Source organism: Physeter macrocephalus, chromosome 14 (assembly GCF_002837175.3).
Source record: "Physeter macrocephalus isolate SW-GA chromosome 14, ASM283717v5, whole genome shotgun sequence".
In the NCBI taxonomy this organism is placed as follows: Eukaryota; Metazoa; Chordata; class Mammalia; order Artiodactyla; family Physeteridae; genus Physeter; species Physeter macrocephalus.
Window position 1 is genome coordinate 126698731 of NC_041227.1, and position 10656 is coordinate 126709386.

Genomic DNA, 10656 nt, shown 5'->3' on the forward strand with positions numbered 1-10656 from the left:
CTTTGATATACAATACCAACAAACTAATAACTAAATTTGAAAATTACTTCTACAGTCTTTAAGGACAACAGCTGTTCAGGTGTATGCAGTTATATTAGGTGCTCCAAGAAGGTAGATAAAGGGCATCTGAACACAAAGAGAATGACTTTCCAAGTAAAGTATTGGTTCTTTCTCAACCAGTCATCTAAATTTAGGCGACCAATAAAGTAATTAATCTCAAAGAAAGACCTGCAGGGCTACAAGTTTCCACTTCTAGCACTAAGTGAGGCCATTAGTCACAAATTCTTCTGAATATCTGATGTAGACAATATTAGCACAACTTTTGGGAAAATTCACACCAATTTCAGGTTCGAAATCTACTCTGACTCAGCTTTAACATGTAACTTTGAAAGTCTTAATCATTATGATCTTCTCTAATAGCCTGGCAAAGCAATCTTTCTAGCTACTGCTTTTTTATAAAGAGGTACCGTACATTTTAACAGAAACCCCATCCTTCCTTCCAAAGATGTAGTACCTGCTTATTTTCATTATTACAATTCTGAATATGGTTTCAGTGTGCTTCTCATCGTACCCAGAGAGTACAGTAAAAGTAACTATGGCTATACTCATTAAATGTCTTTCTTCCTGAAAGGTTACAGAAAAACAGAACAGTTATTTTCTCTGGGAAGAGTATTTGCCTTTTACATTTTCTAACCAGTTCAACATTTGTTTTATTTTATTTCAAAAAGTTATCTGGGTGACAGGAGGGATTATGGCCTTTCTTTTACACTTTTCAATAACTCTAATAAACATTTTAAAAGAATGAAATGAAGACACCTGATTTTTTTCAATGCACAACAGATAACTAACTAAAACCCACAAATAACTGCAAATCTTTATCTTGTCTCTTAATTTTACCTTTCAGAGCCAAACATTTTTAGAGAAGTTGATAAATAAAATGTAAACTTGACTAAATTTGGACAGGAGACAAGGAAGGCAACATGGATAATTAAACCTCTGAAAAACTGCAATTTGGTTGCATTACTAACCACAATCCAGTTTGGAGATTGACCTAAGTCAAAATTACAGAAGTAAGAAAGCACATAACGTTAGTTTCATATAAGGTGCAGGGAAAAGATAAGCTAGATATAACTAGAAATCTGGGCAGCAAGACCAGTTTTAGGGCCAATCTTACTTGTTCATAAGCAAAAGGGCCGAGCCCGCTTCTAGTTTATTGTTGTGTATTCTCTATTTTACATAAGTCTACGTAATAGTCCTAGATAACCTGGCAGATGCTTATGCTGTCTTCAGCAAGAAGAAATGAACAAATTCACTCCATGAAGCTGTACACTGATTTTTTTTTTCCTTTTAAGAAAGCAAAATAGACCCTAAAATGTTTGCTGACTTGTAAATTTACATCTAGAAAACTACTGTAGTGTTTTTGGTTTTTACTGCTTTTCTGATTATGAAACTAATATATGCCTGTAAAAATATCCATTATAGAAATGCATGCTGTAGAAAGTGACAGTTCTCCATAATCATAACATCCAGAGAGAACCAACACGATGGTTTTCTTTATATCTCAGTACATGTAAGAGCATGAGGATGTTTCAATAAAGCACTCCACTTTTTTCTCAAAAGCTCTCAGCAGAGCCTTCTGGCTCTAAAGCTAAACATTTGCAGCATCAACTAAACAAAGCTGGTTTGTCTGTCTTTCCATGTTTTTCCAAACATGAATGAGGATGGATTATCTCCCTCTAGAAGGGATTAATTCAGCCAGAGAAGTAAAACTGAATTAAAACTACATCTATGAATACACATCAAATTTCTCAGCTATCAAAATTACTTATTAACTTAACTTGACACAGCTATAAAAAAGCAAATTAATCACCTGAAGGAAGAGCACAAAATAAAACGTGCTTCAGAAAAACTATATGCTGTTGTCAAGTATCTTAGATGCTGAGTGAAGAGGTTTAGTCATTTCACAAATCTGGTTCCACAGTCCTATAAAACACTGTCAAAGTGTGAAATAATATTCTACTGTTAAAGGAGGTCAGAAAATGAAGACAACATTAGCTGCACTACTATTATGTATTCTGACTAAGATTATGGGCCATTCTCATTCAACTTGACCTCAGGTAGGTAATCTGTTCAACCCTTTTGAACAACAGAGCATCATACATAATCAAAAGCCTCCTTTGAGATGATAAACTAAATTTTTAATAGAAACAAGCTAAGTATCCAGCAATGGGGAAATAGCTAAGTCAATTATAGAACATTAACTTTAAAACTATTTTAAAATATTAAACCATTAAAAATAATTAGTGGGCTTCCCTGGTGGCGCAGGGGTTGAGAGTCCGCCTGCCAATGCAGGGGACACAGGTTCGTGCCCCGGTCTAAGAAGATCCCACATGCCGCGGAGCGGCCGGGCCCGTGAGCCGTGGCCGCTGAGCCTGCGCGTCCGGAGCCCGTGCTCCACAACGGGAGAGGCCACAACAGGGAGAGGCCCGTGTACCGCAAAAAAAAAAAAAAAAAAAATTAGTAAAACAAATACAGGAAAATGGTAACATATGTTGTATTTCAAGGCCACTATAATTACAGCAGTATAAAAATGTTTATACAACAACAAAGCCTAGAAGAGATCTGCAACAGTAAAAATATTGGAATGGGGAGTATATGCAGAATTTTGAATTTCCTCTCTTTTTTTTCTATTAATGTATATTAAGTAATTTTAAATGTTAAGGAAAAATGGAAATATTGACAATAAAATGTTGTAGGGACTTCCCTGGTGGCACGGTGGTTAAGAATCCACCTGCCAATGCAGGGGACACAGGTTCGAGCCCTGGTCTGGGACGATCCCACATGCCGCGGACCAACTAAGCCTGTGCGCCACAGCTGAGCCTGCACTCTAGAACCCGCGAGCCACAACTACTGAAGCCCGTGCGCCTAGAGACCGTGCTCCACAACAGAGAAGCCACCGCAATGAGAAGCCCGCGCACCACAAAGAAGAGTAGCCCCTGCTCGCCACAACTAGAGAAAGCCCGCACACAGCAACAAAGACCCAATGAAACCAAAAAAATAAAATGTAAATATATTCTTTTTCCTCTAGCAATCCATTTCAAACCATACATATTTATCTAGGAAAATAAAAGATCTACGAAATAATGACACAAAGACATGCAATGATCAATATTCTGACTGAAAACACACTCTGCTTTCTTGTTCTCTGTGAAGTCTACAGTTTTAGGGTCCAAAATGCATCTCCTCTCACTTTAAAACTAAACTGATGCTTTTTGTATTTTTTCAAAAGCAAAGTACTACAAAAGGCTTTGCCATTTTGCTAAACTCAGATTTTAAAAGTCTGCTGTTAAACTAAAGAATAAATAGTTAAAAATCAAAGCCACCGTTAGGGTGAGAAAACTAAATATTTACCACTAATAATTACTACCTGTTTCAACAAAAATATTAGGACAGAAAGTATAAGAGCGACTGCTAGAAATGGGACCATAGTAGGCTCTATCCTACAAGATAAAGAAGGAAACATATCAAAGCATTATTTATAGCATCCTTAAGATTTAAAAAAGTTGTTTGAGGGGGAAATACGCCTATTCTAGGTATGGAGACCAGAGAGAATGTTCTCCCACATGTCCTCCCTGAGGACACATAATAATGAAAGACACCTTAATATCCTTAGAGTAAATACAGCAACGAATTTTTCCAAGGCCGTTTCTTCTATCACATCTTAATATTTGCCAACAGCATAATCCCAAAGCTCTATTCGGCCCAAGAAATATACAAAAGTGAGGTCCCAAATAGGACAATGTGCAGTTACCCACCTCTTTGCTTTCAGGTTTAACCCTGAGAGAGGGCCAAAGACTTTTAAGAATGGAGCAACTACTTGTCTTTCACAAAATCCTCCATCAATACCATGCTTTCTGCTAAGCTCTGGGACAAAGTTTGCAGTTCTGAGTTTGAGGTAGTATCAGGACAAGCACCCAGCCAGTTTTATGTGTCGAGTCATGTGACTTAACAGTTACCTAAGCCAGCAGTAGGCCTGATATCCTCTTATCAAAGTTGTGCGTCTGAATAACATTAATGAAACTAATGGCAGGTAGCATTACTATCTACTTTATGCGTCACGGCTTTAAGCACACTAACGTATTAGTTCTTTTAATCCTCACTGTGACTCTAGGAAGGTAGATGCTATTGTTCCCATTTTGAGGATGGAAGAACCAAAGGAGAGCCAGCTTCCCAAGACCAAAAGGCCAGATCTGCCAGAAGAAGAAGGTGGGTCTAGCCCTGGAGCACGGTCTTAACCACAACACCCCAGGTGTTTCTCATTCCACATCCACTAAGAGGTAAAAGAGAGGAAGTATCTGCCAAAAAGACCAAGATTTTCCTCCAAAAGGTGTTGTGAGTCACTTTTTACAAGGTCTCTAAGTTTTACGACTCTGAACATAGGCACAGTGAACTTTAGCCTAACAGCAAGTTAAACCTCAGTCATTAAAAATACACAACCAACCAACCCCTGACCAGAGCACTTTAACTTCCTAGAATATCCATCAAGGTAAAACACGCAAAATGTTAACTACTTACCATTTGAATAAAACTGTATTGACTTAATAAAACTGATAAATTAATTAAAGTGATGTAAAAAAAAAAGCACAAAAAAGAAGTAAGAATCACCTGAAATCCAGCTCCTTGGAGGTAACTGTTACCTTTTAGGGGATCATTCAGAAAGAAGTCTATGTATTTAATAAGCAAATAGAAACAGATAGCAATTTTTCCTAAATGGGCTCGCGCCGCCTGCCGCCTGCCTCCCTCCCTCCCTCCCTCCCTCCCTCCCTTCCTTGTCTGACCTCATTTGGGTACAAAAAAGCCCCACGGGGTAGTGGTTAAGAACATGGAATCTGGACTTAAGCGGCCTGGATTTGAATGTGAACTTGGGGAAGTTACTTAACATAAGCCTCAGGTTCCCGATCAGTAAATTGGGGATAATAGGATCTGTCTTAATAGGATTATTGTGAGGATTAAAAGAAAATACAAGTAAAATACTTAGCTTAGTGCACAGACATACTAAGAACTCAATAAATTAGATACATTTTCACTTTTTAAAAGAGGATCCATAGACACTTGTCTGAGCAACACATATACTGTATTGATATAGTTTTACATCAACATGAACATCTTCACAGTATCCCACTTTACAGGCACCATGATCTGTTTATGTAGTCTCCCACTGATGGGTATTTAAGGTTTTTTTTTCTAATATGGTAATTCCATGGATTCAAAGATGCCTATTTTTACACCTTTTAATATCTTGGAAATGATATTTCATAATTTAATTGCAGAAATTTCTAGGTGGCACACAGATTCACTGAAATAAACATCCCTATGTCTACATTTTAAAAAATTTGTTTGTGAATTTTCTTAGATTGAATTCTTGAAAGTGGAACTGCTGGGTCATTTTATGGTCTAATACGTATCACCAAGCCATGTTCAAAAAGACCAACTGTATCCGTACAAACCTCCACTGGCAGGAGGTGACGGTACCCGAAAGGCGAAATGACCTTTTTTTTTTCCCCTTCATTGCTTTTATTATTAACCTCAGCTTACTTAGATAGGATATCTAATACGTCACTATGTGCCCTAAGCAGTCACAGCAGTGCCATAAGACAGCTGTCACGCCTGGCAGGTGAGTAACTCAGGACTGCAGATAAGCTTGTATTTCTCGCTTACTCATACCTGACAGTTAACAGGGGCATTAATGTACTGTAGGGGGAGCACTGCAGCCAGGCCTAAGATCAAACCCCAGCTTTGCCTCTAACTAGATGTGTGAATCTGAGCCTGTTACTTAACTTCTGCACCCATAAGATGGGGCTAATAACGCCAACCTTCTGATGTCCAAAATTAGAAATCATGTATAACTTTGTGGCATATATTAAATGCTTCATAAATAGTAGCTATTCAATGATGACTTAACTATAATGGCTCACAGAGGTGAAAACTGAAGACCCCAAAGGAACGGTGCATTTCCTTAGACATTTCCTTCTCCAAACAGGGATGACTGGTCTCCAGCTAGCAACCCCCTTCACCCCCAGAGGAGTCCTGTACAGGAAGTGAAAGTTCATTCTTAGCACCTATTTGGAAACAGTCCACTCAGATGACAGGGGGGAAATGAATATGATGAAAGGCAAACAAATTATGTTGTAAGAGAACTCAAACTGTCCTAATTCTTAAAGATTAAATGCAATATTCTGAGTTTAGTTAACAAGATTGATAACAATTCTTATCAATAGGCAAAGAAATACTTCAAAAAGTATACTGATACCAGTACTTTGAAACAGTGAAGAAAAAACCCCACCCCAACCTCTTATTTTTTAGGTTTGAGAGTTCAAACACCTGAAATGAGACTCATGCACTGCAATTCAGGGCTTAGAGCTGCTGTGAAACCTGTAACCAATCACCCTCTCGTTCACATCCCTGGCTCTCAGGAGCATACTCAATGGACGATCTTTTCTCAGTTACACAGGAGACTTACTCAAATACCCCCAGCTGACAGGCAGAAATCCCGCTATTTTTTCTTTTCCGCAAAGCACCCCCTGTCCTTCATTCCTAGTCTCCTATACCGGTACAGGCACTTATCTCACAACCTGATTACTGAACCTGCCAGGCTGGGACTCCAGGCTTCCCTCCTTGCAATCCACTGTACACACAGGACACTTGTCATCAGCTAATAACCTTCAGAGGCTTAAGGACAAGATCAAACTCTTATTGGGTTTTTCTTATCTGGCTCCAGTTCTACCTTATTTCCCACTCCGTCACAGCCTATAACCTTATTCTAGCATTCCTGTCTCAAACACAACAAGCACAGCCCCCGCCCCTCCCGTCTCCTCACCTAGCCCCGTCCTGGTCTTCACAAAGTCCGGTCCAAGTCATGCCTCTTCCACACAGCTGTCTCGGACTTCGGCTCTCACCAATCTCTTCCCTTCAAAATTACACTGGCAGTTACACTGTGTAACACAACTTCAGCATTCTGTTAAACACCAGTTCAGCACTAAGTACTAATAGCTGTGATCTTGGATAGATCATTAACCTCCATGGGCCACCATTTCCTCACCTGTAAAATTAGGAAGTCTCTTCCTGTTCTAAAGATTGTCTAGGGCTTCCCTGGTGGTGCAGTGGTTAAGAATCCGCCTGCCACTGCAGGGGACACGGGTTCAAGTCCTGGTCCAGGAAGATCCCAAACGCCGCAGAGCAACTAAGCCCATGTGGCACAACTACTGAGCCTGTGCTCTAGAGCCCACAAGCCACAATTACTGAGCCCATGTGCCACAACTACTGAAGCCCGCGCACCTAGAGCCCGTGCTCTGCAACAAGAGAAGCCACCGCAATGAGAAGCCTGCAAAGTGCAACGAAGAGTAGCCCCTGCTCGCCGCAACTAGAGAAAGCCCGTGTGCAGCAGCGAAGACACATGCGGCCAAAAATAAATAAATAAAATACATTTATTAAAAAAGTGGTGCAGTGGTTAAGAATCCGCCTGCCACTGCAGGGGACACGGGTTCAAGTCCTGGTCCAGGAAGATCCCAAACGCCGCAGAGCAACTAAGCCCATGTGGCACAACTACTGAGCCTGTGCTCTAGAGCCCACAAGCCACAATTACTGAGCCCATGTGCCACAACTACTGAAGCCCGCGCACCTAGAGCCCGTGCTCTGCAACAAGAGAAGCCACCGCAATGAGAAGCCTGCAAAGTGCAATGAAGAGTAGCCCCTGCTCGCCGCAACTAGAGAAAGCCCGTGTGCAGCAACGAAGACACATGCGGCCAAAAATAAATAAATAAAATATTTATTAAAAAAAAATAAAGATCCTCTAATTTTACACACTGTCACATACTAACCTCACTTCTCTTATTTGATTTTAGAGTTCCCGAAGGGAGAAAGTACATCTTCTATTTCTCCCCCAACTCTCAAGGCAACGTACCCCAGGATGTGGCTCAAGGAGATGCTCTGTAAATGTAACAGTAAAATAGTGTCATCAGCACTGAGCCCAAGACCTAGTTCTAAAGAGGTTTAGGAAACTGGTAAAGGAAGTTCGTGCCAGACAGAGAAGATATTGAGATGATCTACTGTTGGTTCTCTTCTAGAGTCTAAGGTCTGTCTTGACAGAAAATAACAACCCAGCTACAGAATGCAATAAGCACAGGTTTGAGAGCTCAAAACAGTCTCTTCATTCCTATGCAGCACTGTCTGAAGTATCAATACATGTACAGAAGCCCCTAGATGGCAGACACAACTTTTAGGTAAGCTCAGGCGTTTTGTGTGCCTAGGGCAGAGTATTCAAGGGGTCTCATTTTCAGTGGAGAACCCCTGGGGCTGTCTCAAGGCTGCCCTACAATGGTGGGGAAATTTAGGTTCATTTCACCCACATAAGGCCTGAAACTGCAAAAGAAGAGCAATTTCTTCCATACCTAGCCCCAGTGCCCTCCCCGCCCCTCCCCAAGAAAAACACAAGCTTTTATAAGAGGGAAATTAACAAAGGCAGATATATCCAAGCATTAAGTTCTATTTACGGCTTCCAGTAAGATGTTTTTAATTTGCTCTCTCTTCTCAGGGCAGTACAAGTCAACATGTGGACAGAGAGTAAGGAAGTGGTCTGCTGGGGGACACGAGTCAACATTCAGCAAAAGTTAACCAGGAACTCCAAGACAGTGAGAGGGTGTCATCTTTCTGAACCTGGGCATAGGCAGAGGGCTGAGCCCCTATTATCTTCAAATAAAATGTACTCAGTACCCACGTGCACATGTCCGTTTTATCAACAGAGGGTAAATATATCCATATTTCAATCGAGGGAAACTGGTCAATGCTTTCCAGACACTTCAAAACATGATTTGGCTCACAACTAACATCCTAAAGAGTGAGCAAATCAAATCAGAGCCACTCAAATGAAGCCAGTTACTCCCTGAAGAATCAAAGAAGAAAATGCTGCCTTTTTTTTTTTTTTTAAACTAATAGCGCTTAAGACAAAGCAATGTCCCTCCTCTTCACTCAGCTGTTTCACAGAATTATGAGACAAAGGGCAACTACTGTATCGTCACTCTTTTTTTTGGAATAAAGCCACAAGATTACTAACAAACAGCTAACGGCCACCATTCAAAAGCAATAATGGCATTATGACTTCATATGCCAGTTATCTGCCCAACTGGAAAGAACCAAATATATGTATGTTTCTCTCTCCCCAAAGAAAATCTGGAAGTAAATGTGAGCACTCTGATTCACTTTCTCTCCCATCGTAAGAATTTCTGGGGGAATATTAAACAGTATCATCCTAATTGTAGGATGGGAAAGAAGGATATTACACTTGTTCAAGAAGTTTACCAATTTAAGGTGGAGAGCTTATAAAATGTTCATGGTCCAAGACTAACTTCAGTGGTAGTAAACAGGGAAAGTTCTTGTCTAAAAATTCTTTAAAACAGACCTCAAAGTTCACAGTTTTGTTTTGATTTGTTGCTTTAGTGCTAAATGTGCAACTGGATAGACTTAGAGAAAAAATGTGAACTTCCAGGCTCAAGTTTCAAGTTTCTAGGGTAAGCTTAATGGAGAAATCTAATTTGTATTTCAGTAAACAAACCAAAAAAACCCCCAAGCTTGGCCCCAAAGCATTTTTGTCCAAGTGACAAATGTGGCTACTTGAGTAGCCAATCTATTTTTTTTCCCTTTATCTGAGTAGCCAATCTTATTATGATATCAGGAGCAGGCTATCTGCTGAAAATAGTAATCACCTAAGAAAACATCAAATTATCTCCTCAGTACATCAATGATACAGAGTAATTTAGTAGTCTAAGTTATGATTGCTGATCTCTAGCTAAAGAAATAGAAACAGGTGATGTATTTCTCTCTAAAACCTATAGCTGGTTCTGTCTGCTTTCTGATAATTTAGTGCTGACTTTGAAAATACTGTCAAAAAGCTCACACACCTCAGAACCTCAGAAAATATTTGCAAATGAAGCAAATGACAAAGGATTAATCTCCAAAATTTACAAGCAGCTCATGCAGCTCAATATCAAAAAAACAAACAACCCAATCCAAAAATGGGCAGAATGGGACTTCCCTGGTGGCGCAGTGGTTAGGAATCCGCCTGCCAATGCAGGGGACACGGGTTCGAGCCCTGGTCCGGGAAGATCCCACATGCCGCGGAGCAACTAAGCCCGTGCACCACAACTACTGAGCCTGAGCTCTAGAGCCCGGGAGCCACACCTACTGAGCCTGTGCACCGCAACTACTGAAGCCTGTGTGCCTAGAGCCCGTGCTCCGCAACAAGAGAAGCCACCGCAATGAGAAGGCCATGCACTGCAATGAAGTGTAGCCCCCAGCTAGAAAACTAGTTTTCTCTAGTTCTTGCTGCAACTAGAGAAAGCCGGTGTGCAGCAATGAAGACCCAACGCAGCCAAAAATAAATATAAATAAATTTATTTAAAAAAAAAAAAAAAAAAAAAAAGAGTAGCCTCCGCTCGCCCCAACTAGAGAAAGCCTGCACGCAGCAATGAAGACCCAACGCAGCCAATAAATAAATAAATAAATAAATAAATGAATAAAATTTAATAAAAAATTAATTTAAAAAAAATGGGCAGAAGACCTAAATAGACATTTCTCCAAAGAAGATATACAGATTGCCAACAA

At 40.2% G+C, this 10656-nt stretch overlaps 1 protein-coding gene across 2 annotated transcripts in view; it reads right to left on the bottom strand.

The window, feature by feature from the left end:
• Window positions 1-7940, bottom strand: part of LOC129392733 (growth factor receptor-bound protein 2-like) — a 70128-nt gene extending 62188 nt beyond the window's left edge. The window contains exon 1 of one of the 2 annotated variants that reach the window (XR_008619153.1): window positions 6878-6898. Coding sequence is in view for 1 of the 2 variants with exons in the window: in XM_055090068.1 (XP_054946043.1) it covers window positions 7878-7925 (48 nt within the window). In the remaining variant the exon portion in view is untranslated. Of the gene's footprint in view, window positions 1-6877; window positions 6899-7877 lie in introns of those variants that run through there. The other variant, XM_055090068.1, reaches the window with a different exon arrangement.
• Between the last annotated feature and the right edge of the window lie 2716 nt (window positions 7941-10656).